Source organism: Odontesthes bonariensis, chromosome 22 (assembly GCF_027942865.1).
Source record: "Odontesthes bonariensis isolate fOdoBon6 chromosome 22, fOdoBon6.hap1, whole genome shotgun sequence".
Lineage (NCBI taxonomy): Eukaryota > Metazoa > Chordata > Actinopteri > Atheriniformes > Atherinopsidae > Odontesthes > Odontesthes bonariensis.
Window position 1 is genome coordinate 4,227,972 of NC_134527.1, and position 26,480 is coordinate 4,254,451.

Sequence of the window (26,480 nt, forward strand, 5' to 3'; positions counted from 1 at the left end):
CCCAAAGTGGGATTAATAAAGTATCTATCTATCTATCTATCTATCTATCTATCTATCTATCTATCTATCTATCTATCTATCTATCTATCTATCTATCTATCTATCTATCTATCTATCTATCTATCTATCTATCTATTCATTTCAGCCAACCTGCTATCCTTGACGGCATGAAAGGACTAACCCTGTGACCTTGTTGCTATGGCAATATGGCGGCAAGGCGCGAAAAAGTAAATCTAACTTCAAAATAATAGGCATTAAATCATATAAAAAATAATCACATTATATTACAACATACCCAGTGCTTTACACAGATTTATTTATTTATTCAAGTTTATTTTAATCTAAGTAGTAGTACATTTGAGCCCCTGTATTGTTGCTATTGGTTTAGCCTAACCCCCCCGTCGGTGGAGTGGTATGGTCTGGTTGAACTTCTTCTTCCATCGACTAACGGTCGGCCTGAGAAGGATTCACTTTATCGAGGATTTTTCTGCTGACATTTAACTCGACGATAACTCAACAAAAATGGTAAGAACATTTTGAAAGTTGTTGAGAGTTTAACTGGCCATATACGAGGTCTGATTTTATGTATTTTTGGGTGTAATTTGCTAATCAAACCGACTGATACTCAGTGCGTCTTAAATCAGCTCGTTAGCTGTGTTAAATATGTAAATATATTTTTAAAGCAAAGTTTTTTTAGGAGATGTCCCGGTGTGCTTTTTTTTTTTTTGGTCCAGGAAGGGAAGAATGAACGAAAGCAGATTTGAGGGATTGAAAAACAGGCGGAATAAAGGGAGTTTGGAGTCCAACCGCCGTAGCATTTTAGCTAGAAATGATTCTACCCCTGTGAGCAACTGTAGCCTAATTAACTGAAAGGGAGGATGTGTATATTATATATTATAATATATTACACTAATATATTATATATATTTACTACTGTGTAAGAAAACATGTTTGTAAGGGACACTATTTGGCTGATGAACACGTCGATGCTAGTAAAGGTTTTTCGACGGTTAGCCTGAGCTTTAGTAGCTAACGGTTATTACTTTAAGCAGGATTCACACTTTGGTGATTAAGGGGGTCAACGGTCTCACTTCGAACGCGGCGGCCTCAAGTTTAATGGTGAACGGGCCTAACCGTAGACATAATATATATATATACATATATATGTGTATATTATGTCTATATATTTATGTATTATATACGTAATAGTATATATTATGTTTATGGGCCAAACCGTCTGCATTGCGACTGGTTGAAAAGCCTGTGTTTCCTGACAGTTGAGTTACCGTTGGCGCCTAAAACCATAGATATGTTTAGATATGTATCGTCCGCGTTGCTGGGCAACGGAGTCGCACGTCCGCAGATGGCCGCCATCTTACCACAGGCAGCTCTCTGTCTCGTCCGCGTTGCTGGGCAACGGAGTCGAACGTCCGCAGATGGCCGCCATCTTACCACAGGCAGCTCTCTCGCCGACAACATTGTGTTGATGGTGAAACATTCAATAATAACTTGCTTAATTCTCAAACGTTTAGGTTATTATAAACATCAAAGTAGCAATCTAATTATCACACTATAGACGAAGTCCATATTTATTTTTGAAAATAAAAACGTAAATATTTCACGTTTATTTGCCCCATGACTCAACTTTATTTATCCCTTGGGATGACTCCCTCAGTGAAATTCAAGTCCCCATTAGCTCCAAACACACACATAGGATCTCTATAAATCTAAAATACAGTATAATATAGAATAGTTAATATAATATATAATTAATATGTAATTAATATAGAATAAGCTAAAACAAAGTGTAAAAAAGAATATAGGCTATACAAGATATACAAAGTAAAGAGTTAAATAAAAGAAGTTATAGCACTATGGTTGAGTTATTGCCCATATTGCACTACATATGTGTTAATTACACATTGTATGCACATAGTCTGACCATAAATAGATAAGATATTGCATTGTAGTGACGTGAATTATTGCACAGATGACCGAATAAATAAATAAATAATTGTGTGTACCAAAGTGCTTTACAGCAGGTAATAAATAAAGAGAAGAAGAAGTAAAAACAATAAAAGAACAGTGAAAGTAATAAAATACAACAAAATCAAATAAGATAAAAGTGTCATCATACTACTACAAGTGAAGAAGGAACCTGATTCACTGATGTAATGTTCTCTCCTCCAGCGCGAGTGTATCTCCATCCACGTAGGACAGGCCGGGGTCCAGATTGGCAATGCCTGCTGGGAGCTTTACTGCCTTGAACACGGGATCCAGCCAGATGGACAGATGCCCAGTGACAAGACCATTGGAGGAGGAGATGATTCCTTCAACACCTTCTTCACTGAGACTGGATCTGGGAAGCATGTCCCCAGAGCTGTTTTTGTGGACCTGGAACCCACTGTCATTGGTAAGTGTCATTTCATGTGGTCTGAAATTGATTTGGACACATTTCTGTCTCTAAATATCTCTGAAACTCGCAGTTAACTTTTTCCTCTCTCCCCTGCCCAGATGAGGTGCGCAAAGGGACCTACCGCCAGCTGTTCCACCCAGAGCAGCTGATCAGTGGCAAGGAGGATGCTGCCAACAACTACGCCCGTGGGCACTACACCATCGGAAAAGAGATCATTGACCTGGTTCTGGACAGGATCCGGAAGCTGGTGGGTGAATTTAACTCTTAATTTAAAAGCTGATCATTAGAACATGAAAGTGAATCCCATTCCTGTGAGTAATGTTTGACGTCTGCTCCTTCCTTTCCTCAGTCGGACCAGTGCACCGGCCTTCAGGGCTTCCTGGTGTTCCACAGCTTTGGTGGTGGCACCGGCTCTGGTTTCACCTCCCTGCTGATGGAACGTTTGTCCGTCGACTTCGGGAAGAAGTCCAAGCTGGAGTTCTCCATCTACCCGGCTCCGCAGGTTTCCACTGCGGTGGTGGAGCCCTACAACGCCATCCTGACCACCCACACCACCCTGGAGCACTCGGACTGCGCCTTCATGGTGGATAACGAGGCCATCTACGACATCTGCCGCAGGAACCTGGACATCGAGCGTCCTACCTACACCAACCTGAACCGGCTGATCAGCCAGATGGTGTCCTCCATCACCGCTTCTCTGCGCTTCGACGGCGCCCTCAACGTTGACCTGACGGAGTTCCAGACCAACCTGGTGCCGTATCCTCGGATCCACTTCCCTCTGGCCACGTACGCCCCCGTCGTCTCCGCCGAGAAGGCTTACCACGAGCAGCTCACCGTGGCCGAGATCACCAACGCCTGCTTCGAGCCGGCCAATCAGATGGTGAAGTGCGACCCTCGCCACGGTAAGTACATGGCGTGCTGCCTCCTGTACCGCGGCGACGTGGTGCCCAAAGACGTCAACGCCGCCATCGCCACCATCAAAACCAAGCGCACCATCCAGTTTGTGGACTGGTGCCCCACCGGCTTCAAGGTGGGCATCAACTACCAGCCCCCCACTGTGGTTCCTGGAGGAGACCTGGCCAAGGTGCAGAGAGCCGTGTGCATGCTGAGCAACACCACCGCCATCGCTGAGGCCTGGGCTCGCCTGGACCACAAGTTCGACCTGATGTACGCCAAGCGGGCCTTCGTCCACTGGTATGTGGGGGAGGGCATGGAGGAGGGGGAGTTCTCTGAGGCCCGGGAGGACATGGCGGCTCTGGAGAAGGACTACGAAGAGGTGGGCCTGGACTCTGCTGAAGGGGAAGGGGAGGAAGCGGGGGAGGAGTATTAGGACGCTTTCCACATGTTCTGAAACGTGTTCTGGACTCTGATGTCACATGTTCTGAAAAGTGTTCTGGACTCTGATGTCACATGTTCTGAAAAGTGTTCTGGACTCTGATGTCACATGTTCTGAAAAGTGTTCTGGACTCTGATGTCACATGTTCTGAAAGTGTTCTGGACTGATGTTTGCCGGTTCGGTTCCTGATGTCGGCTCAGTTTTCTGTAGAGTTGGTAATAAATGTTATTTAAAGCATGTTCATTCTGTCTCAGTTTGACCTCATTTATTCAAACGATGAAACATCTCTGATCAGTAAGATCTAAAACCTGCTCTGCTGCATTCTCTGTAGAACACCTCAGGTAAAGACTTTCAGTTTATATTTAAAAGCCAACATCTGGGTTATATGAACCCCCTGAAGATGGATGGAAGTCTCTGCAGATGGACCCAGAACTGAGTCTCGGTAAGTGGAGAAAAAGAAATCAACGGCCAACAGGCTGATTTCAAACTAACTTTATTAAACCTCTCCTCATCTATCGGTTCACTCTGAAACAGAACACTTTACTCCACAGTTAAGGGTTCCAGCGTTGGCTGTAATCTCAGATAAAACACCATCGAATGATCAACAGAAGGTGAAGCTAAAGCAGTAAGGTCAACGACTGCAACGTTTGAATCCACAAGTACGGCAATGACCCCATCTAGTGGTGGATTACAGGTACTGCAAACAAGCTTCCACACTGCTCCATGAAGACTTTACTCTTCATGTTACTCCTACATTTAACAAAACATGTCGGATGAATAGAAAACACCACAAATATACTCTCCAAATGCTACGTGTACATATTAGGAACAGCTCGATATGCTCATGATGATTAAATGGATCTAAAACATTTTAAAACATATTTATTTAAGTTCATAGACTGTTTAATTATTTCAGTCGCAACTGAAAATGTCAGAAAATATTTATAGTCAGGGAGCCAAAGTCTCGAAAGCTCAATAAAATGGGTTGAACCTGACATGGTCTGCCATACTTTTTTATTTGTGTTTTTTATGTTCACTTTGACCCTAAGAAGCAATAATCAGAGGGTCTGCTCTGCTGGGAAACATCGTGAAAAAAAATTGTGGCCATTTTAGTGTATGTACCCTTCATTTTTTGATAGAAAATGTTGGAAAATTACAATTTTCCACAAATCCTCAGTGTGTTGGTTAAGCTGTCAATAAATGCATTCCAGATGCACAGAACACATGTGGAGATAACATCCAGTTAAATTATAACTCTTAAAATACATTTCTACATGATTTTATCTCAATTTAATGCAAAGAAATCGGGCGTTTTTTCACTTTTTTCCAATATTTTCATCTTTACTTCATTGGCAATCGATTATTCCCCCAAATGGTGACATCAGTCAATATGCCATTCTGTTCACCAAACAGTATACTCATTCCACAGAAAAATCTAGAAAACTCCAACCAAAATCTTTGGATCTGTGATGATTTCACTGCTCGGCCTAGTTGGCGATCAACAGGCTCAGAACCTGCAAATTCCGAAAGACATACTGGTTATTTTAGCATGGTTGTTAATGTCCATATTATTAAACATCATGGCCTTGGCAAATGAAACTCATTTTAATATAAACCTATTCTCCCAATGGAAATGTGTCACACAAGAAATATAATACAGCAAAATGAATTTATTGTTATACATTGATAACTTTAACTGAACAAAATAATTTAACATGACTTAATTAAGTAGGTTCCAGAATAATAAGGAGGGTGGGCACACTGCAGACTGCAGATACCGCTCTGTATTCGATCAAGACAAATGTAGGATGAGGTCACCCACCTGTCAGCTCCCTGCTCTTTCCTGTGGTTCATACTCACTCCTAGGGTAAACATAGAGTCCCAAATTAAGCTAATAGTTAATAATAATTAAGCTAATATGCATCCTTTTGGGGGCCGAGGCCAGTGTTCCCGGAGAGAACCCAGGCATGTACAGGGAGTACATTCAAATCCACACCAGGAACCAGGAACCCTTTTGTTGTGAATCGACAGTTTTTGTATAAACATGACCAGTTTTACTGAAAGCGTTTTCATTTCATAGCATCATGATAAACTTCAGTGCTCTGTTCCTGTGTTCATGTTTGATTTAGAACACTAAAAAGTTCAAAACAGGGATTGAAACCTTAAAATAATGCTTAGAACCGTAAAAATACATGAGAAATAATGAAATTGCATCTAAAAATACTGACTTAGTAATAAAGTTTTTGTCAGTTTTTGGCTATTTCAAAGTTTTACTGGAACCACTCCAGCTTTGATTAGGGCACAATTCCTCCTTTCCATATGTCCTCCTCAAAGAGGATGGTTCATCACTATCCCTCCAAGTGTTAACAACACATTTGACAGTTCTTACCCCAATTTACTGTAAATGTACTTTATTAATACAGCCCTTTACAGACAATTCTTACGATGTACCAAAGTGTTTTACAGCAGGTAATAAATAAAGAGAAGAAGAAGTAAAAACAAATAAAAGCAATAAAAGAACAGTGAAAGCAATAAAATACAACAAAATCTAATAAGATCAAAGAAAATAAAAGTGTCATCATACTACTGGGTATTAAAATCAATCCTAAATAAGTAGGTTTTTAGCCTAAATCTGAAGAGGCCCAGGTCAGAAATAAGACGCAGCTGGATGGGGAGCTTATTCCAGAGTCACCCCAGGGTTTGTATTTAATAGTTTCAGTAATCTTCCCTAGGGTTGGGAATTGATAAGAATGTAGCAATTCTGGTTCCATTATCGATATCGCTCATAGATTCGGTTCCTTATCGGTTCTGATCCAGTTATATATAGTACAAGTGTCTTTGGTTGTAATAACACTTTAATTTCAAGTATGCACCAACATTTGATCTATTTTCGCCTTATTTTACTTTTCCCTGCCTCGATGAAAGGGGGAGCTGCAGGTATGCGGGAGCCTGCCGCCTCTGAAACTGCCGCCTGTGAGCCTACCGCCTCTGAGTCTGCCGCCTGTGAGCCTGCCGCCTCTGAGCCTGCCGCCTGTGAGCCTGCCGCCTGTGAGCCTGCTGCCTCTGAGCCTGCCACCTGTGAGCCTGCCGCCTCTGAGTCTGCCGCCTCTGAGCCTGACGCCTCTGATTCTGCCGCCTCTGAGCCTGCCGCCTCTGAGTCTGCTGACTTTGAGCCTGCCGCCTCTGAGCCTGCCGCCTCTAAGTCTGCTGACTTTGATCCTGCTGACTCTGAGCCTGCTGACTCTGAGCCTGCCGCCTGTGAGCCTGCTGCCTCTGAGCCTGCCGCCTGTGAGCCTGCCGCCTCTGAGCCTAGCGCCTCTGAGTCTGCCGCCTCTGAGCCTGACGCCTCTGAGCCTGACGCCTCTGAGCCTGCCGCCTCTGAGCCTGCCGCCTCTGAGCCTACCGCCTCTGAGTCTGCTGACTTTGAGCCTGCCGCCTCTGAGCCTGCCGCCTCTGAGTCTGCTGACTTTGACCCTGCTGACTCTGAGCCTGCTGACTCTGAGCCTGCTGACTCTGAGCCTGCCGCCTCTGAGCCTGCCGCCTCTGAGCCTGCCGCCTCTGAGCCTGACGCCTCTGAGCCTGCCGCCTCTGAGCCTGCCGCCTCTGAGCCTGCCGCCTCTGAGTCTGCTGACTTTGAGCCTGCCGCCTCTGAGCCTGCCGCCTCTGAGTCTGCTGACTTTGAGCCTGCCGCCTCTGAGCCTGCCGCCTCTGAGTCTGCTGACTTTGACCCTGCTGACTCTGAGCCTGCTGACTCTGAGCCTGCCGCCTCTGAGCCTGCCGCCTCTGAGCCTGCCGCCTCTGAGTCTGCTGACTCTGAGTCTGCTGCCTCTGAGTCTGCCGCCTCTGAGCCTGCCGCCTCTGAGCCTGCCGCCTCTGAGTCTGCTGCCTCTGAGTCTGCCGCCTCTGAGCCTGCCGCCTCTGAGCCTGCCGCCTCTGAGCCTGCCGCCTCTGATGCTGCATCTGAGCCTGCCGCCTCTGAGTCTGCCGCCTCTGAGTCTGCTGACTCTGAGTCTGCCGCCTCTGAGTCTGCTGACTCTGAGCCTGCCGCCTCTGAGCCTGCCGCCTCTGAGCCTGCCGCCTCTGAGCCTGCCGCCTCTGAGCCTGCCGCCTCTGAGCCTGCTGCCTCTTAGTCTGCTGACTCTGAGTCTGCTGCCTCTGAGTCTGCCGCCTCTGACTCTGCTGACTGAGCCTGCCGCCTCTGAGGCTGCTGACTCTGAGCCTGCCGCCTCTGAGCCTGCCGCCTCTGAGCCTGCCGCCTCTGAGTCTGCCGCCTCTGAGCCTGCCTACTCTGAGCCTGCCGCCTCTGAGCCTGCCGCCTCTGAGCCTGCCGCCTCTGAGTCTGCCGCCTCTGAGTCTGCCGCCTCTGAGTCTGCTGACTCTGAGCCTGCTGACTCTGAGCCTGCCGCCTCTGAGTCTGCCGCCTCTGAGCCTGCCGCCTCTGATGCTGCATCTGAGCCTGCCGCCTCTGAGTCTGCCGCCTCTGAGTCTGCTGACTCTGAGTCTGCCGCCTCTGAGTCTGCTGACTCTGAGCCTGCCGCCTCTGAGCCTGCCGCCTCTGAGCCTGCCGCCTCTGAGCCTGCCGCCTCTGAGCCTGCCGCCTCTGAGCCTGCTGCCTCTTAGTCTGCTGACTCTGAGTCTGCTGCCTCTGAGTCTGCCGCCTCTGACTCTGCTGACTGAGCCTGCCGCCTCTGAGGCTGCTGACTCTGAGCCTGCCGCCTCTGAGCCTGCCGCCTCTGAGCCTGCCGCCTCTGAGTCTGCCGCCTCTGAGCCTGCCTACTCTGAGCCTGCCGCCTCTGAGCCTGCCGCCTCTGAGCCTGCCGCCTCTGAGTCTGCTGACTCTGAGCCTGCTGACTCTGAGCCTGCCGCCTCTGAGTCTGCTGACACTGAGCCTGCCGCCTCTGATTCTGCCGCCTCTGAGCCTGCCGACTCTGAACCTGCCGCCTCTGATTCTGCCGCCTCTGAGCCTGCCGACTCTGAACCTGCCGCCTCTGAGTCTGCCGCCTCTGAGCCTGCCGCCTCTGAGCCTGCCGCCTCTGAGCATGCTGACTCTGAGCCTGCCGCCTCTGAGACTGCCGCCTCTGAGCCTGCCGCCTCTGAGCCTGCCGCCTCTGAGTCTGCTGACTTTGAGCCTGCCGCCTCTGAGCCTGCCGCCTCTGAGTCTGCTGACTTTGATCCTGCTGACTCTGAGCCTGCTGACTCTGAGCCTGCCGCCTGTGAGCCTGCTGCCTCTGAGCCTGCCGCCTGTGAGCCTGCCGCCTCTGAGCCTAGCGCCTCTGAGTCTGCCGCCTCTGAGCCTGACGCCTCTGAGCCTGACGCCTCTGAGCCTGCCGCCTCTGAGCCTGCCGCCTCTGAGTCTGCTGACTTTGAGCCTGCCGCCTCTGAGCCTGCCGCCTCTGAGTCTGCTGACTTTGACCCTGCTGACTCTGAGCCTGCTGACTCTGAGCCTGCTGACTCTGAGCCTGCCGCCTCTGAGCCTGCCGCCTCTGAGCCTGCCGCCTCTGAGTCTGCTGACTCTGAGTCTGCTGCCTCTGAGTCTGCCGCCTCCTAGCCTGCCGCCTCTGAGCCTGCCGCCTCTGAGCCTGCTGCCTCTTAGTCTGCTGACTCTGAGTCTGCTGCCTCTGAGTCTGCCGCCTCTGACTCTGCTGACTGAGCCTGCCGCCTCTGAAACTACCGCCTCTGAGCCTGCCGCCTCTGAGTCTGCCGCCTCTGAAATTGCCGTCTCTGATCCTGCCGCCTCTGATGCTAACTCTGAGCCTGCCGCCTCTGAATCTGCTGACACTGAGCCTGCCGCCTCTGATTCTGCCGCCTCTGAGCCTGCCGACTCTGAGCCTGCCGCCTCTGAGTCTGCCGCCTCTGAGCCTGCCGCCTCTGAGCCTGCCGCCTCTGAGTCTGCTGCCTCTGAGTCTGCCGCCTCTGAGCCTGCCGCCTCTGAGCCTGCCGCCTCTGAGTCTGCTGCCTCTGAGTCTGCCGCCTCTGAGCCTGCCGCCTCTGAGCCTGCCGCCTCTGATGCTGCATCTGAGCCTGCCGCCTCTGAGTCTGCCGCCTCTGAGTCTGCTGACTCTGAGCCTGCCGCCTCTGAGCCTGCCGCCTCTGAGCCTGCCGCCTCTGAGCCTGCCGCCTCTGAGCCTGCTGCCTCTGAGCCTGCTGCCTTTTAGTCTGCTGACTCTGAGTCTGCTGCCTCTGAGTCTGCTGCCTCTGACTCTGCTGACTGAGCCTGCCGCCTCTGAGGCTGCTGACTCTGATCCTGCCGCCTCTGAGCCTGCCGCCTCTGAGCCTGCCGCCTCTGATCCTGCCGCCTCTGATGCTAACTCTGAGCCTGCCGCCTCTGAGTGTGCCGCCTCTGAGCCTGCCGACTGAGCCTGCCGCCTCTGAGTCTGCCGCCTCTGAGTCTGCCGCCTCTGAGTCTGCTGACTCTGAGCCTGCCGCCTCTGAGTCTGCTGACACTGAGCCTGCCGCCTCTGATTCTGCCGCCTCTGAGCCTGCCGACTCTGAACCTGCCGCCTCTGAGTCTGCCGCCTCTGAGCCTGCCGCCTCTGAGCCTGCCGCCTCTGAGCATGCTGACTCTGAGCCTGCCGCCTCTGAGACTGCCGCCTCTGAGCCTGCCGCCTCTGAGCCTGCCGCCTCTGAGTCTGCTGACTTTGAGCCTGCCGCCTCTGAGCCTGCCGCCTCTGAGTCTGCCGCCTCTGAGCCTGCCGCCTCTGAGTCTGCTGACTTTGATCCTGCTGACTCTGAGCCTGCTGACTCTGAGCCTGCCGCCTGTGAGCCTGCTGCCTCTGAGCCTGCCGCCTGTGAGCCTGCCGCCTCTGAGCCTAGCGCCTCTGAGTCTGCCGCCTCTGAGCCTGACGCCTCTGAGCCTGACGCCTCTGAGCCTGCCGCCTCTGAGCCTGCCGCCTCTGAGCCTGCCGCCTCTGAGTCTGCTGACTCAGAGCCTGCCGCCTCTGAGCCTGCCGCCTCTGATGCTGCATCTGAGCCTGCCGCCTCTGAGTCTGCCGCCTCTGAGTCTGCTGACTCTGAGTCTGCCGCCTCTGAGTCTGCTGACTCTGAGCCTGCCGCCTCTGAGCCTGCCGCCTCTGAGCCTGCCGCCTCTGAGCCTGCCGCCTCTGAGCCTGCCGCCTCTGAGCCTGCTGCCTCTTAGTCTGCTGACTCTGAGTCTGCTGCCTCTGAGCCTGCCGCCTCTGAGCCTGCAGCCTCTGAGCCTGCCGCCTCTGAGCCTGCCGCCTCTGAGCCTACCGACTCTGAGCCTGCCGCCTCTGAGCCTGCCGCCTCTGAGTCTGCCGCCTCTGAGCCTGCCTACTCTGAGCCTGCCGCCTCTGAGCCTGCCGCCTCTGAGCCTGCCGCCTCTGAGCCTTCCGCCTCTGAGTCTGCCGCCTCTGAGTCTGCTGACTCTGAGCCTGCTGACTCTGAGCCTGCCTACTCTGAGCCTGCCGCCTCTGAGCCTGCCGCCTCTGAGCCTGCCGCCTCTGATGCTGCATCTGAGCCTGCCGCCTCTGAGTCTGCCGCCTCTGAGTCTGCTGACTCTGAGTCTGCCGCCTCTGAGGCTGCTGACTCTGAGCCTGCCGCCTCTGAGCCTGCCGCCTCTGAGCCTGCCGCCTCTGAGCCTGCCGCCTCTGAGTCTGCCGACTCTGAGTGTGCCGCCTCTGAGCCTGCCGACTGAGCCTGCCGCCTCTGAGCCTACCGCCTCTGAGCCTGCCGCCTCTGAGCCTGCCGCCTCTGAGTCTGCCGCCTCTGAGCCTGCCTACTCTGAGCCTGCCGCCTCTGAGCCTGCCGCCTCTGAGTCTGCCGACTCTGAGTGTGCCGCCTCTTAGCCTGCCGACTGAGCCTGCCGCCTCTGAGCCTACCGCCTCTGAGCCTGCCGCCTCTGAGCCTGCCGCCTCTGAGTCTGCCGCCTCTGAGCCTGCCTACTCTGAGCCTGCCGCCTCTGAGCCTGCCGCCTCTGAGCCTGCCGCCTCTGAGTCTGCCGCCTCTGAGTCTGCTGACTCTGAGCCTGCTGACTCTGAGCCTGCCGCCTCTGAGTCTGCTGACACTGAGCCTGCCGCCTCTGATTCTGCCGCCTCTGACCCTGCCGACTCTGAACCTGCCTACTCTGAGCCTGCCGCCTCTGAGCCTGCCGCCTCTGACCCTGCCGCCTCTGATGCTGCATCTGAGCCTGCCGCCTCTGAGTCTGCCGCCTCTGAGTCTGCTGACTCTGAGTCTGCCGCCTCTGAGGCTGCTGACTCTGAGCCTGCCGCCTCTGAGCCTAATGCCTCTGAGCTTGCCGCCTCTGAGTATGCTGACTCTGAGCCTGCCGCCTCTGAGCCTGCCACCCCTGAGTCTGCGGCCTCTGAGTCTGCCGCCTCTGAGCCTGCCTCCTCTGAGCCTTCCTTCTCTGATGCTGCCTGTGATCCTGCCGCCTCTGAGTCTGACAACTCTGAGTCTAACAACTCTGAGCCTGCCGCCTCTGAGCCTGCCGCCTCTGAGCCTGCCACCTCTGAGTCTGCTGACTCTGAGCCTGCCGCCTCTGAGTCTGCCGCCTCTGAGCCTGCCGCCTCTGAGCCTGCCGCCTCTGAGCCTGCCGCCTCTGAGCCTGCCGCCTCTGAGCCTGCCGCCTCTGAGTCTGCCGACTCTGAGCCTTCCGCCTCTGAGCCTGCCACCTCTGAGCCTGCCGCCTCTGAGTCTGCCGCCTCTGAGTGTGCCGCTTCTGAGTCTGCCGCCTCTGAGTCTGCCGCCTCTGAGTCTGCTGACTTTGAGCCTGCCGCCTCTGAGCCTGCCGCCTCTGAGCCTGCCACCCCTGAGTCTGCCACCTCTGAGTCTGCCGCCTCTGAGCCTGCCGCCTCTGAGCCTGCCGCCTCTGAGCCTGCCGCCTCGGAGTCTGCCGCCTCTGAGCTTGCTGCCTCTGAGATTGCCGACTCTGAGCCTGCCGCCTCTGAGTCTGCCGACTCTGAGTCTGCCGCCTCTGAGTCTGCCGCCTCTGAGTCTGCTGACTCTGAGCCTGCTGACTCTGAGCCTGCCGCCTCTGAGCCTGCCGCCTCTGAGCCTGCCGCCTCTGAGTCTGCCGCCTCTGAGCCTGCCGCCTCTGAGTCTGCCGCCTCTGAGCTTGCCGCCTCTGAGCTTGCCGACTCTGAGTCTGCCGCCTATGAGCCTGCCGCCTCTGAGCCTGCCGCCTCTGAGCCTGCCGCCTCTGAGTCTGCCGACTCTGAGCCTTCCGCCTCTCAGCCTGCCACCTCTGAGCCTGCCGCCTCTGAGTCTGCCGCCTCTGAGTCTGCTGACTTTGAGCCTGCCGCCTCTGAGCCTGCCACCTCTGAGTCTGCTGACTCTGAGCCTGCAGCCTCTTAGTCTGCCGCCTCTGAGCCTGCCGCCTCTGAGTCTGCCGCCTCTGAGCCTGCCGCCTCTGAGTCTGCCGCCTCTGAGCTTGCTGCCTCTGAGTCTGCCGCCTCAGAGCCTGCCGCCTCTGAGTCTGCCGCCTCTGAGTCTGCTGCCTCTGAGTCTGCCGCCTCTGAGTCTGCCGCCTCTGAGCCTGCCGCCTCTGAGTCTGCTGACTCTGAGCCTGCCGCCTCTGAGTCTGCTGACTCTGAGCCTGCCGCCTCTGAGCCTGCCGCCTTTGAGCCTGCCGCCTCTGAGTCTGCCGCCTCTGAGCCTGCCGTCTCTGAGTCTGCCGCCTCTGAGTCTGCCGCCTCTGAGCCTGCCGCCTCTGAGCCTGCCGCCTCTGAGCCTGCCGCCTCTGAGTCTGCCGCCTCTGAGCTTGCTGCCTCTGAGATTGCCGACTCTGAGCCTGCCGCCTCTGAGCCTGCCGCCTCTGAGCCTGCCGCCTCTGAGTCTGCCGACTCTGAGCCTGCCGCCTCTGAGCCTGCCGCCTCTGAGTCTGCCGCCTCTGAGTCTGCTGACTCTGAGCCTGCCGCCTCTGAGCCTACCGCCTCTGAGCCTTCCGCCTCTGAGCCTGCCGCCTCTGAGTCTGCCGCCTCTGAGCCTGCCGTCTCTGAGTCTGCTGCCTCTGAGTCTGCCGCCTCTGAGCCTGCCGCCTCTGAGCCTGCCGCCTCTGATGCTGCATCTGAGCCTGCCGCCTCTGAGCCTGCCGCCTCTGAGCCTGCCGCCTCTGAGTCTGCCGCCTCTGATTCTGCCGCCTCTGAGCCTGCCGCCTCTGAGTCTGCCGCCTCTGAGCTTGCTGCCTCTGAGATTGCCGCCTCTGAGCCTGCCGCCTCTGAGTCTGCCGACTCTGAGTCTGCCGCCTCTGAGTCTGCTGACTCTGAGCCTGCTGACTCTGAGCCTGCCGCCTCTGAGCCTGCCGCCTCTGAGTCTGCCGCCTCTGAGCCTGCCGCCTCTGAGTCTGCCGCCTCTGAGCTTGCCGCCTCTGAGCTTGCCGACTCTGAGTCTGCCGCCTATGAGCTTGCCGCCTCTGAGCCTGCCGCCTCTGAACCTGCCGCCTCTGAGTCTGCCGACTCTGAGCCTTCCGCCTCTGAGCCTGCCACCTCTGAGCCTGCCGCCTCTGAGTCTGCCGCCTCTGAGTCTGCTGACTTTGAGCCTGCCGCCTCTGAGCCTGCCACCTCTGAGTCTGCTGACTCTGAGCCTGCAGCCTCTGAGTCTGCCGCCTCTGAGCCTGCCGCCTCTGAGTCTGCCGCCTCTGAGCCTGCCGCCTATGAGTCTGCCGCCTCTGAGCTTGCTGCCTCTGAGTCTGCCGCCTCTGAGTCTGCCGCCTCTGAGTCTGCCGCCTCTGAGTCTGCTGCCTCTGAGTCTGCCGCCTCTGAGTCTGCCGCCTCTGAGCCTGCCGCCTCTGAGTCTGCTGACTCTGAGCCTGCCGCCTCTGAGTCTGCTGACTCTGAGCCTGCCGCCTCTGAGCCTGCCGCCTTTGAGCCTGCCGCCTCTGAGTCTGCCGCCTCTGAGCCTGCCGTCTCTGAGTCTGCTGCCTCTGAGTCTGCCGCCTCTGAGCCTGCCGCCTCTGAGCCTGCCGCCTCTGAGCCTGCCGCCTCTGAGTCTGCCGCCTCTGAGCTTGCTGCCTCATAGATTGCCGACTCTGAGCCTGCCGCCTCTGAGCCTGCCGCCTCTGAGCCTGCCGCCTCTGAGTCTGCCGACTCTGAGCCTGCCGCCTCTGAGCCTGCCGCCTCTGAGTCTGCCGCCTCTGAGTCTGCTGACTCTGAGCTTGCCGCCTCTGAGCCTGCCGCCTCTGAGCCTTCCGCCTCTGAGCCTGCTGCCTCTGAGTCTGCCACCTCTGAGCCTGCCGCCTCTGAGCCTGCCGCCTCTGATGCTGCATCTGAGCCTGCCGCCTCTGAGCCTGCCGCCTCTGAGCCTGCCGCCTCTGAGTCTGCCGCCTCTGAGCCTACCGCCTCTGAGTCTGAACACTCTGAGTCTGACAACTCTGAGCCTGCCGCCTCTGAGCCTGCAGCCTCTGAGCCTGCCGCCTCTGAGTCTGCTGACTCTGAGCCTGCCGCCTCTGAGCCTGCCGCCTCTTAGTCTGCTGACTTTGATCCTGCTGACTCTGAGCCTGCTGACTCTGAGCCTGCCGCCTAAGGCCTGCTGCCTCTGAGCCTGCCGTCTCTGAGCCTGCTGCCTCTGAGTCTGCTGACTCTGAGTCTGCTGCCTCTGAGTCTGCCGCCTCTGAGTCTGCCGCCTCTGAGTCTTCTTACTCTGAGTCTGCCGACTCTGAGCCTGCCGCCTCTGAGCCTGCTTACTCTGAGCCTGCCGCCTCTGAGCCTGCCGCCTCTGAGTCTGCTGACTCTGAGCCTGCCGCCTCTGAGCCTGCCGCCTCTGAGCCTAATGCCTCTGAGCTTGCCGCCTCTGAGTATGCTGACTCTGAGCCTGCCGCCTCTGAGCCTGCCACCCCTGAGTCTGCGGCCTCTGAGTCTGCCGCCTCTGAGCCTGCCTCCTCTGAGCCTGCCTTCTCTGATGCTGCCTGTGAACCTGCCGCCTCTGAGTCTGACAACTCTGAGTCTAACAACTCTGAGCCTTCCGCCTCTGAGCCTGCCGCCTCTGAGCCTGCCACCTCTGAGTCTGCTGACTCTGAGCCTGCCGCCTCTGAGCCTGCCGCCTCTGAGCCTGCCGCCTCTGAGTCTGCCGCCTCTGAGCTTGCTGCCTCTGAGATTGCCGACTCTGAGCCTGCCGCCTCTGAGCCTGCCGCCTCTGAGCCTGCCGCCTCTGAGTCTGCCGACTCTGAGCCTGCCGCCTCTGAGCCTGCCGCCTCTGAGTCTGCCGCCTCTGAGTCTGCTGACTCTGAGCCTGCCGCCTCTGAAACTGCCGCCTCTGAGCCTTCCGCCTCTGAGTCTGCCGACTCTGAGCCTGCCGCCTCTGAGCCTACCGCCTCTGAGACTGCCGCCTCTGAGTCTCCTGACTCTGAGCCTGCCGCCTCTGAGCCTGCCGCCTCTGAGCCTGCCGCCTCTGAGCCTGCCGCCTCTGAGTCTGCTGACTCTGAGTTTGCTGCCTCTGAGTCTGCCACCTCTGAGTCTGCCGCCTCTGAGTCTGCCGCCTCTGAGTCTGCTGCCTCTGAGTCTGCCGCCTCTGAGTCTGCTGACTCTGAGCCTGCCGCCTCTGAGTCTGCTGACTCTGAGCCTGCCGCCTCTGAGCCTGCCGCCTTTGAGCCTGCCGCCTCTGAGTCTGCCGCCTCTGAGCCTGCCGCCTCTGAGCCTTCCGCCTCTGAGTCTGCCGACTCTGAGCCTGCCGCCTCTGAGCCTGCCGCCTCTGAGCCTGCCGCCTCTGAGTCTGCCGCCTCTGAGTCTGCTGACTCTGAGCCTGCTGCCTCTGAGCCTGCCGCCTCTGAGTCTTCCGCCTCTGAGTCTGCCGACTCTGAGCCTGCCGCCTCTGAGCCTACCGCCTCTGAGTCTGCCGCCTCTGATTCTGCTGACTCTGAGCCTGCCGCCTCTGAGCCTGCCGCCTCTGAGCCTGCCGCCTCTGAGTCTGCCGCCTCTGAGCCTGCCGCCTCTGAGTGTGCTGACTCTGAGCCTGCCGCCTCTGAGCCTGCCGCCTCTGAGCCTGCCGCCTCTGAGCCTGCCGCCTCTGAGTCTGCCGCCTCTGAGTCTGCCGACTCTGTGCCTGCCGCCTCTGAGCCTACCGCCTCTCAGCCTGCCGCCTCTGAGCCTGCCGCCTCTGATGCTGCATCTGAGCTTGCCGCCTCTGAGTCTGCCGCCTGTGAGTCTGCCGCCTCTGAGCTTGCTGCCTCTGAGCTTGCTGACTCTGAGTCTGCCGACTCTGAGCCTGCCGCCTCTGAGTCTGCCGACTCTGAGCCTGCCGCCTCTGAGCCTGCCGCCTCTGAGCCTGCCGCCTCTGAGTCTGCCGCCTCTGAGTCTGCCGCCTCTGAGTCTGCTGACTTTGAGCCTGCCGCCTCTGAGCCTGCCGCCTCTGAGTCTGCTGACTTTGATCCTGCTGACTCTGAGCCTGCTGACTCTGAGCCTGCCGCCTCTGAGCCTGCTTACTCTGAGCCTGCCGCCTCTGAGCCTGCCGCCTCTGAGTCTGCTGACTCTGAGCCTGCCGCCTCTGAGCCTGCCGCCTCTGAGCCTAATGCCTCTGAGCTTGCCGCCTCTGAGTATGCTGACTCTGAGCCTGCCGCCTCTGAGCCTGCCACCCCTGAGTCTGCGGCCTCTGAGTCTGCCGCCTCTGAGCTTGCCGCCTCTGAGCCTGCCGCCTCTGAGCCTGCCGCCTCTGAGCCTGCCACCTCTGAGTCTGCTGACTCTGAGCCTGCCGCCTCTGAGTCTGCCGCCTCTGAGCCTGCCGCCTCTGAGTCTGCCGCCTCTGAGCCTGCCGCCTCTGAGCCTGCCGCCTCTGAGCCTGCCGCCTCTGAGTCTGCCGACTCTGTGCCTGCCGCCTCTGAGCCTGCCGCCTCTGAGCCTGCCGCCTCTGAGCCTGCCGCCTCTGATGCTGCATCTGAGCTTGCCGCCTCTGAGTCTGCCGCCTGTGAGTCTGCCGCCTCTGAGCTTGCTGCCTCTGAGCTTGCTGACTCTGAGTCTGCCGACTCTGAGTCTGCCGCCTCTGAGCCTGCCGCCTCTGAGTCTGCCGACTCTGAGCCTGCCGCCTCTGAGCCTGCCGCCTCTGAGCCTGCCGCCTCTGAGTCTGCCGCCTCTGAGTCTGCTGACTTTGAGCCTGCCGCCTCTGAGTCTGCTGACTCTGAGCCTGCCGCCTCTGAGCCTGCCGCCTCTGAGCCTGCCGCCTCTGAGCCTAATGCCTCTGAGCTTGCCGCCTCTGAGCCTGCCACCCCTGAGTCTGCGGCCTCTGAGTCTGCCGCCTCTGAGCTTGCCGCCTCTGAGCCTGCCGCCTCTGAGCCTGCCGCCTCTGAGCCTGCCGCCTCTGAGCCTGCCACCTCTGAGTCTGCTGACTGAGCCTGCCGCCTCAAAGTCTGCCGCCTCTGAGCCTGCCGCCTCTGAGTCTGCCGCCTCTGAGCCTGCCGCCTCTGAGTCTGCCGCCTCTGAGCTCGCCGCCTCTGAGCTTGCCGACTCTGAGTCTGCCGCCTCTGAGCCTGCCGCCTCTGAGCCTGCCGCCTCTGAGTCTGCCGCCTCTGATTCTGCCGCCTCTGAGTCTGCCGCCTCTGAGTCTGCTGACTTTGAGCCTGCCGCCTCTGAGCCTGCCGCCTCTGAGCCTGCCGCCTCTGAGCCTGCCGCCTCTGAGTCTGCCGACTCTGAGTCTGCTGCCTCTGAGTCTGCCGCCTCTGAGTCTGCCGCCTCTGAGTCTGCCGCCTCTGAGTCTGCCGACTCTGAGTCTGCTGACTCTGAGCCTGCCGCCTCTGAGCCTGCCGCCTCTGAGTCTGCCGTCTCTGAGCCTACCGTCTCTGAGTCTGCTGCCTCTGAGTCTGCCGCCTCTGAGCCTGCCGCCTCTGAGCCTGCCGCCTCTGAGCCTGCCGCCTCTGAGCCTGCCGCCTCTGAGCCTGCCGCCTCTGAGCCTGCCGCCTCTGATGCTGCATCTGAGCTTGCCGCTTCTGAGTCTGACGCCTCTGAGTCTGCTGACTCTGAGTCTGCCGCCTCTGAGGCTGCTGACTCTGAGCCTGCCGCCTCTGAGCCTGCCGCCTCTGAGCCTGCCGCCTCTGAGCCTGCCGCCTCTGAGCCAGCCGCCTCTGAGCCTGCCGCCTCTGAGTCTGCTGACTCTGAGTCTGCTGCCTCTGAGTCTGCCGCCTCTGAGTCTGCTGCCTCTGAGCTTGCCGACTCTGAGCCTGCCGCCTCTGAGTCTGCTGCCTCTGAGCTTGCCGACTCTGAGCCTGCCGCCTCTGAGCCTGCTGCCTCTGAGTCTGCCGCCTCTGAGTCTGCTGACTTTGAGTCTGCCGCCTCTGAGCCTGCCGCCTCTGAGTCTGCTGACTTTGATCCTGCTGACTCTGAGCCTGCTGACTCTGAGCCTGCCGCCTCTGAGCCTGCCGCCTCTGAGCCTGCCGCCTCTGAGTGTGCTGACTCTGAGTCTGCCGCCTCTGAGCCTGCCGCCTCTGAGCCTGCCGCCTCTGAGCCTGCCGCCTCTGAGTCTGCTGACTCTGAGTTTGCTGCCTCTGAGTCTGCCGCCTCTGAGTCTGCCGCCTCTGAAGCTGCCGCCTCTGAGTCTGCCGCCTCTGAATCTGCCGCCTCTGAGTCTGCCGCCTCTGAGTCTGTCGCCTCTGAGTCTGCTGACTCTTAGCCTGCCGCCTCTGAGTCTGCTGACTCTGAGCCTGCCGCCTCTGAGCCTGCCGCCTTTGAGCCTGCCGCCTCTGAGTCTGCCGCCTCTGAGCCTGCCGTCTCTGAGTCTGCTGCCTCTGAGTCTGCCGCCTCTGAGCCTGCCGCCTCTGAGCCTGCCGCCTCTGAGCCTGCCGCCTCTGAGTCTGCCGCCTCTGAGCTTGCCGCCTCTGAGATTGCCGACTCTGAGCCTGCCGCCTCTGAGCCTGCCGCCTCTGAGCCTGCCGCCTCTGAGTCTGCCGCCTCTGAGCCTGCCGCCTCTGAGCCTGCCGCCTCTGAGCCTGCCGCCTCTGAGCCTGCCGCCTCTGAGTCTGCCGACTCTGTGCCTGCCGCCTCTGAGTCTGCCGACTCTGTGCCTGCCGCCTCTGAGCCTGCCGCCTCTGAGCCTGCCGCCTCTGAGCCTGCCGCCTCTGAGCCTGCCGCCTCTGATGCTGCATCTGAGCTTGCCGCCTCTGAGTCTGCCGCCTGTGAGTCTGCCGCCTCTGAGCTTTCTGCCTCTGAGCTTGCTGACTCTGAGTCTGCCGCCTCTGAACCTGCCGCCTCTGAGCCTGCCGACTCTGAGTCTGCCGCCTCTGAGCCTGCCGCCTCTTAGTCTGCCGACTCTGAGCCTGCCGCCTCTGAGCCTGCCGCCTCTGAGCCTGCCGCCTCTGAGTCTGCCGCCTCTGAGTCTGCTGACTTTGAGCCTGCCGCCTCTGAGCTTGCCGCCTCTGAGCCTGCCGCCTCTTAGTCTGCCGCCTCTGAGCCTGCCGCCTCTGAGCCTGCCGCCTCTGATGCTGCATCTGAGCCTGCCGCCTCTGAGTATGCTGACTCTGAGCCTGCCGCCTCTGAGCCTGCCGCCTCTGAGCCTGCCGCCTCTGAGCCTGCCGCCTCTGAGTCTGCCGCCTCTGAGTCTGCCGCCTCTGAGCCTACCGCCTCTGAGTCTGCCGCCTCTGAGCCTGCCGCCTCTGAGCCTACCGCCTCTGAGTCTGCCGCCTCTGAGCCTGCCGCCTCTGAGTCTGCCGCCTCTGATGCTGCCTCTGAACCTGCTGACTCTGAGCCTGCCGCCTCTGAGCCTGCCGCCTCTGAGCCTGCCGCCTCTGAGCCTGCCGACTCTGAGCCTGCCGCCTCTGAGCCTTCCGACTCTGAGCCTGCCGCCTCTGAGCCTGCCGCCTCTGAGCCTGCCGCCTCTGAGCCTGCCGCCTCTGAGTCTGCTGACTCTGAGCCTGCCGCCTCTGAACCTGCCGCCTGTGAGCTGCCGCCTCTGAGCCTTCCGACTCTGAGCCTGCCGCCTCTGGGCCTGCCGCCTCTGAGTCTGCCGCCTCTTAGTCTGCCGACTCTGAGCCTGCCGCCTCTGAGCCTGCCTTCTCTGAGCCTGCCGCCTCTGGGCCTGCCGCCTCTGAGTCTGCCGCCTCTTAGTCTGCCGACTCTGAGCCTGCCGCCTCTGAGCCTGCCTTCTCTGAGCCTGCCGCCTCTGAGCCTGCCGCCTCTGAGTCTGCCGCCTCTGAGCCTGCCGCCTCTGAGCCTGCCCCCTGTGACCCTGCCGCCTCTGAGCCTGCCGCCTCTGAGCCTGCCGCCTCTGAGCCTGCCACTTTTGAGCCTGCCGCCTCTGAGCCTGCCGCCTCTTGGCCTGCCGCCTCTGAGTCTGCTGACTCTGAGCCTGCCGCCTCTGAGCCTGCCGCCTGTGAGCCTGCCACCTCTGAGTCTGCCGCCTCTGAGCCTGCCGCCTCTGAGTCTGCCGCCTCTGAGCCTGTCGCCTCTGAGTCTGCCGCCTCCTAGTCTGCCGCCTCTGAGCCTGTCGCCTCTGAGTCTGCCGCCTCCTAGTCTGCCGCCTCTGAGCCTACCGCCTCTGAGCCTGCTGCCTCTGAGTCTGCTGACTCTGAGTCTGCCACCTCTGAGCCTGCCGCCTCTGAGCCTGCCACCTCTGATGCTGCCTCTGAGCCTGCCGCCTCTTAGCCTGCCTCCTCTGAGCCTGCCGCCTCTGAGCCCGCCGCCTCTGAACCTGCCGCCTCTGAGTCTGCCGCCTCTGAGCCTGCCGCCTCTGAGCCTGCCGCCTCTGAACCTGCCGCCTCTGAGCCTGCCGCCTCTGAGCCTGCCGCCTCTGAGCTTGCCGCCTCTGAGCCTGCCGCCTCTGAACCTGCTGACTCTGATTCTGCTGCCTCTGCCTTCCCAGTTGTTTTGTTTGCTTGATGCCGACCAATGATTTGACTCTTCTGAAACTGTAACATCTTTTCCACGACCACACGATGCATCTTCATATAGTTGTTTAAAGGATGCTAAGCTACTCGCTGCATTAGTTTGGGTTAAATAAATGACGGCTGAAACATCCTGAAATCTGAATGCATAATATTAGTTTAGCTTCTCAGCATCTCATGTGTGTCAAATATGTTTTAAATGTTCCATCCTCCACTTTTCCCTTTTCTAATTCCTTCCCCCGTCATTTTTTATGTTTTTTTTTTACCTTCATTTGTTTTTTTCTAATCGGGTTTTTACAAGGTTCGCCAAAACTTTTCAGGAAATGGAACAAAGCGCGGCTAAAAAGCTTTAAGTGGTTAAAATAGCAGCACTGTGGAGCCAGTATAGCATCAAATAAATTGGGGGAAAACCAATAAAGTCCACAGAGAAAAGACAGTGTTTCCTCTTATGAAACTTTAACGTGCCGAGTTAAATTTGTAAACACCATAACAACGTGACCAAATGAAACGTCTCTGTCTGCCGTTCAGGGGGCAATCTGAAACGCTCGAATATGAGACAGCAGGCCACATAAAACTTACTCTGACTCTGTAAAGAAGTGATCTTAAACATCCAGTTCCAGGGTTTTGATCAGTGTAGAACAAGGATCCCACATAACGGCACCAGGATGTAAAATCTGTACCTGTGGAAGGAGTCACAACTAAAAGCACAAAGAAACACACACAGCGGCTCTCTTCTGAATTATTACTGTCGGTCGGTCTTCAGTTTTATGCCCATGTTGCCACGACAACTGTTGCTTGTGACATGTTAAGTTAGCCATTAGCTTTCAGTCATTGCTGCCGTCTCCCCTTCTCATGTATTCACTCTCTATTTTGTTCCACAGACGTTCCAGGAAACGTAATTTTAGCAGAAAAAAACCTTGTTACATTCGTTCTCGTGATGACGACATTCAAAATAAAATAATTACCCGCAATTTCACCAAAGTAGCAAAGCTGGAACATTTGGTGACATCTTGTTTATACAGTGGAGAATTGTGGGGAGGATCCCAGCCGCCCGCTGACATACACAAAAGGTGAAGATTTATAGAATAAAAGTTCATTCTTGTTATTGGAAAACATGCCTCCGTCTGTGTATCTGTGCAAATGGAAATCCTGTTGAGTCTCCTCATTACCAGGAACAACATTATTGATGTTTGTTTTATGTTTCCTTCTTAAGTAACAATTAAAGTCACTACCTGATTTATCTAGTCCTTCTCAAACACACTTTACTTGTTTATTTACAGTAATTAGTCATTTTTTAAGGTAAAATTGCTGTAACAGAAACAGTAAATAATAAAAAAAATTAGGTCTGGGCAACGATTAAAGTGTTTAATCTAATTAATCACATGATTTTCCTGATTAATCACGATTAATCGCATTTGTATGCAAAATCCAAACAATTCAAAAGTAGTGTATAGCTTAAGCATTTAGTTTTATTGTAAATGTGCTGCCATATGAATGAAAGTGCCATAACATTTGTTGTGCAAACACACTTTTAACATCAGCATCTTTCTGTAGTTTTTATGTAGAAGCCTCGCTCCACTGTCTGTTTCCTTGAATGACTTGCTGCTATCAGTTGTGTGTTTTGCCTTTAAGTGATATTTTAGACTGGAACTACTACGCTGAGAAGACAATTCAACTTGGCAGTGTTTACAGATGACTTTGGTTCTGTCGACTCCGCCGTCTGGAAGAACTTTAAAATGAAAATGGCCGAGTAAAAGTTCCGTATCCTTCTCCATGTTTGGTGGATCCGCCGATTACTTTCTTTTCCTGTTCCACAGCAGACAGCAACAGACTTTTACAATAATAAAATAAATAATAATAAATTAAAAAATGTGCTGCATGTGGTTCCCCCTCTCTCTGCCCCCTGCTTCCTGTCTCTCTGAACTTTAAATTTCCATTAAAGGCACAAAAGCCCCAAAAAATAAAAATAAAAACAAAACAAAACAAAAAAAAGCCTGCGTTAATGCGCAGTGAAATATTTAACGGCGTTAAATAGTAACGAGTTAACGCGCCCAGCCCTAAAAAAAACTTATGTTTTGGCAGTCCTTTTATTGAGTGGTTGGAGGCATAAAATGCTGCTTCACAATATGTGTGAAGCAGAAGGTGCAGTTAGGTTTAGGGCTTGTAAAGTTTTCCCAGAAATCCCGTGTTTGCTGGCAAACAAAGATCCTTCGTCTGGTGAATTGTGCACGGCAAATTGTTTTCACGAGGGTATTTATTACTTTTTTTTGGCCAATATTTTCTTTAATAAATAGCATGCCATAGACACTATTTCAATGGTTCAACAGGAATGGGTGCAAACAGCATATAAACCGGACAATTTAAAAGCTGAAATAAAACCAAAATGGGGTACGATGCAGTTTGTGCTGCATGATCGAGGTCCAATAAAGGTTTAATGGCTTCACATGATCCATAGCATGTCTACCAAGCTCATGAGTGGGCATTATGTCCCACCGACAGCACCCCTCGCTTAAAACAAACGCTGTTTCTCAGCCGTCACAACATGGCCGATGTGGACAATCTGCTGTTGTGCCATTTAAATCTTTGGTTCAAGTTCAGACTTCAGACTCTCCCACACTGAGTTCATGGGTAAAAACACAGAATAGTATGCATCCTGGTCCTCTTCTCATCCTCTGTGAAGTTGGGATATGAACAGATAAAGAGGTTTTAATGTCTGTACCTACCTGTAGTTCAAGGCAGTCTTTGAAACAGTCACTCTGCATCAAATTGTGGCAGAGCGACTGCTCACTAACCGTATCATTCTGGTATTTACAGTAATTTTGTGCAGAGCCACATGACTTGGCAGCTTTGCCCTCATCCTCCCACCTCAACTCCCTTCTTTTTATGCTCCACAAATAGCACATTCAGAAACCGTAATCCATAGAGTAACCTCAGCCTGCGAGTGAGGTTACTGCAGGTCAGCACATCCAATCATCTCCAGGGGCAGGACTCAGAGCTACAAACGAGTGCCCATGTAAGGCCACTTCCTTCCCCAGAAACGGGGCCTCTTGGCTTGGGTCGCTAACAGGGAGTGCCAGCCTCCTCTGCTTGGTAGTCTGTAATTACTGTAGGTGGGTTCAAGCAGGGCTGGAATTTCAAGAGACCCATGTTGGTGTTAGTTCAGATGTAGAAGAACATCCTGCAGACGTGTTTCAAATTAGAGCTAAAACACACATTTCTTGGCGAGTAATCACAGGTCCACATGTGACCAGGAGGCGACATTTAAACACAATATGTTCGTACTTGTACATGCCCATACGCACATTCTCTCTCTGCATCTTGAGAAATCAATTAATGGCATCATAGTTGTTGAAGAACCCTTTTTTTTCCTCTCGAACATTGAGAACCACTTTCAACAGTAATAGCAGCTTAACCTTGTAGCACCCACAGTTGCAGATATGCAACAAGCTTTTTAATTATTTACATTACATTATTTGATTTTTTAAATTTACATACATTATTTACATTCACGTGTAATATTTTTTTACATTACATTCATTTTATGTGCCGACAGTTGTCACAGCATCATTTTCTTGGCTCAGTGAATTACACTCTGCTTTGCGGTGGTCTGTTCTAGTTGGTTCTGGTCTCGTTTGGTGTGGTCTGCTTTGTCCACCTTTCACAGCGGTAATGGGAGGTCAGGTCTCCAAATTGTATTATTACAAAATGAATCAGGAAAGCCCACAGTTGCAAATATGCAACATTGCCTAAAATGATCAAAAATAGCCCAATTCCAAAAATTCCAAAAATATTGGTTTATTCCCACCCAAAAAGATGCAAGAAGAGCCAAAATGATTTTTTCCAATGTTTATTCATATGCTTGGGTGCTACAAGGTTAAAACAGCAGCTGGAAATATGACGTGAAGTTTTTTCGCTTTCCCGTGATGACATCTTTCGGGGTTTGGACGAGATGGTGGTTTGGTAGAATACTGAAATGATAATAAACATGTGATACAACTGCTGATACTCATGGAATGAAATGCGCTGACTGAGCATCAGGATGATCCGTTCAGCACTGTCGAAACGGTCGGCGGTCAGTGATGAGGCATGTCACTCATGCGTTTACAGTAGAAACTGTATGAACCTCCCAAACCACGGGAGAGTACAGAGACCAGTGGGGTTAAGCTGAGTCAGTCTAACTGTATGTGTCGTCTGTCCAAGGCAGACTGTCGTATTAGCTTCAAACCAACAGCAAATGGATGGGAGCACTTACTGTATCACTCATGCACAGACATATGTATATGTATATGCCCAAATAGGGCAATACTGGCATGATGCTTGTCCTTTCCTGTCTTATTTGTTCATATGCATGTGCATTATGTACTGTGAAGGGATGATACTCTTTCCTGTATCTTAATTTTAATCATATTATTAGATTTGTTTGGATTTATATATAGATATATTTTGCGGCAGCTGGGTCCATGACATAAAATATCAAAACAAATCCAATCAAACGTTGTGATAAAATAGAAAAAGCACCATGGGATACATTTTAAAGTGCACCGTATGTTCACTTGCATCACTTGTTTTGGACGGCAAACGCTAGTTCCAACCATGCAGTCAATCACTTCCTAGTTGAAGAGGTCATGATGGTGCTCGGATGTTGCGTTGGTTTCTGAGTCTTCGGACGGGCTGAGCAGGTTCCCCGGAAGGCTTGGGCGGAGTGTGGTTGGCTCCTGGTTTTGCACCTGTTTGACATTCCACACTCATCAGGACTCCCTCGTAAGGAGCAGCAGGACCTGCCTCCTGGATCCTGTAGGACTCTCTCTCATTAGGTGCGTTTATATGGACACGTTTCGTTTAAAGAGATTACATGTAATCGGTATATTAGAATTCGACCGAACTGTATATATGAGCCACAAATAAAGAGATTAAATTTCTTCCGAGTTTACATGTTACAGCAATTTAATCCGATAGGACAGAGGTCTTCAACAGGG

The 26,480-nt window shown here is 55.0% G+C and overlaps 1 protein-coding gene across 1 annotated transcript; it reads left to right on the top strand.

Moving 5' to 3' along the window:
* Positions 1 to 2,196: 2,196 nt before the first annotated feature.
* Positions 2,197 to 3,746, top strand: LOC142372933 (tubulin alpha-1B chain-like). Its single transcript, XM_075455946.1, has 3 exons — positions 2,197 to 2,413; positions 2,515 to 2,663; positions 2,766 to 3,746. Exons 1-3 carry the CDS (start codon positions 2,293 to 2,295, stop codon positions 3,744 to 3,746), a joined length of 1,251 nt encoding a protein of 416 aa, XP_075312061.1. The 5' UTR covers positions 2,197 to 2,292.
* The last annotated feature ends 22,734 nt before the right edge of the window (positions 3,747 to 26,480 follow it).

Coding starts and splice junctions, on each gene's coding strand:
- LOC142372933 (XM_075455946.1), top strand. CDS start 2,293: ATGCCCAGTGACAAGACCATTGGAGGAGGAGATGATTCCTTCAACACC. Junction 2,414..2,514: donor CCTGGAACCCACTGTCATTG/GTAAGTGTCATT, acceptor TCCCCTGCCCAG/ATGAGGTGCGCAAAGGGACC. Junction 2,664..2,765: donor TGGACAGGATCCGGAAGCTG/GTGGGTGAATTT, acceptor TCCTTTCCTCAG/TCGGACCAGTGCACCGGCCT.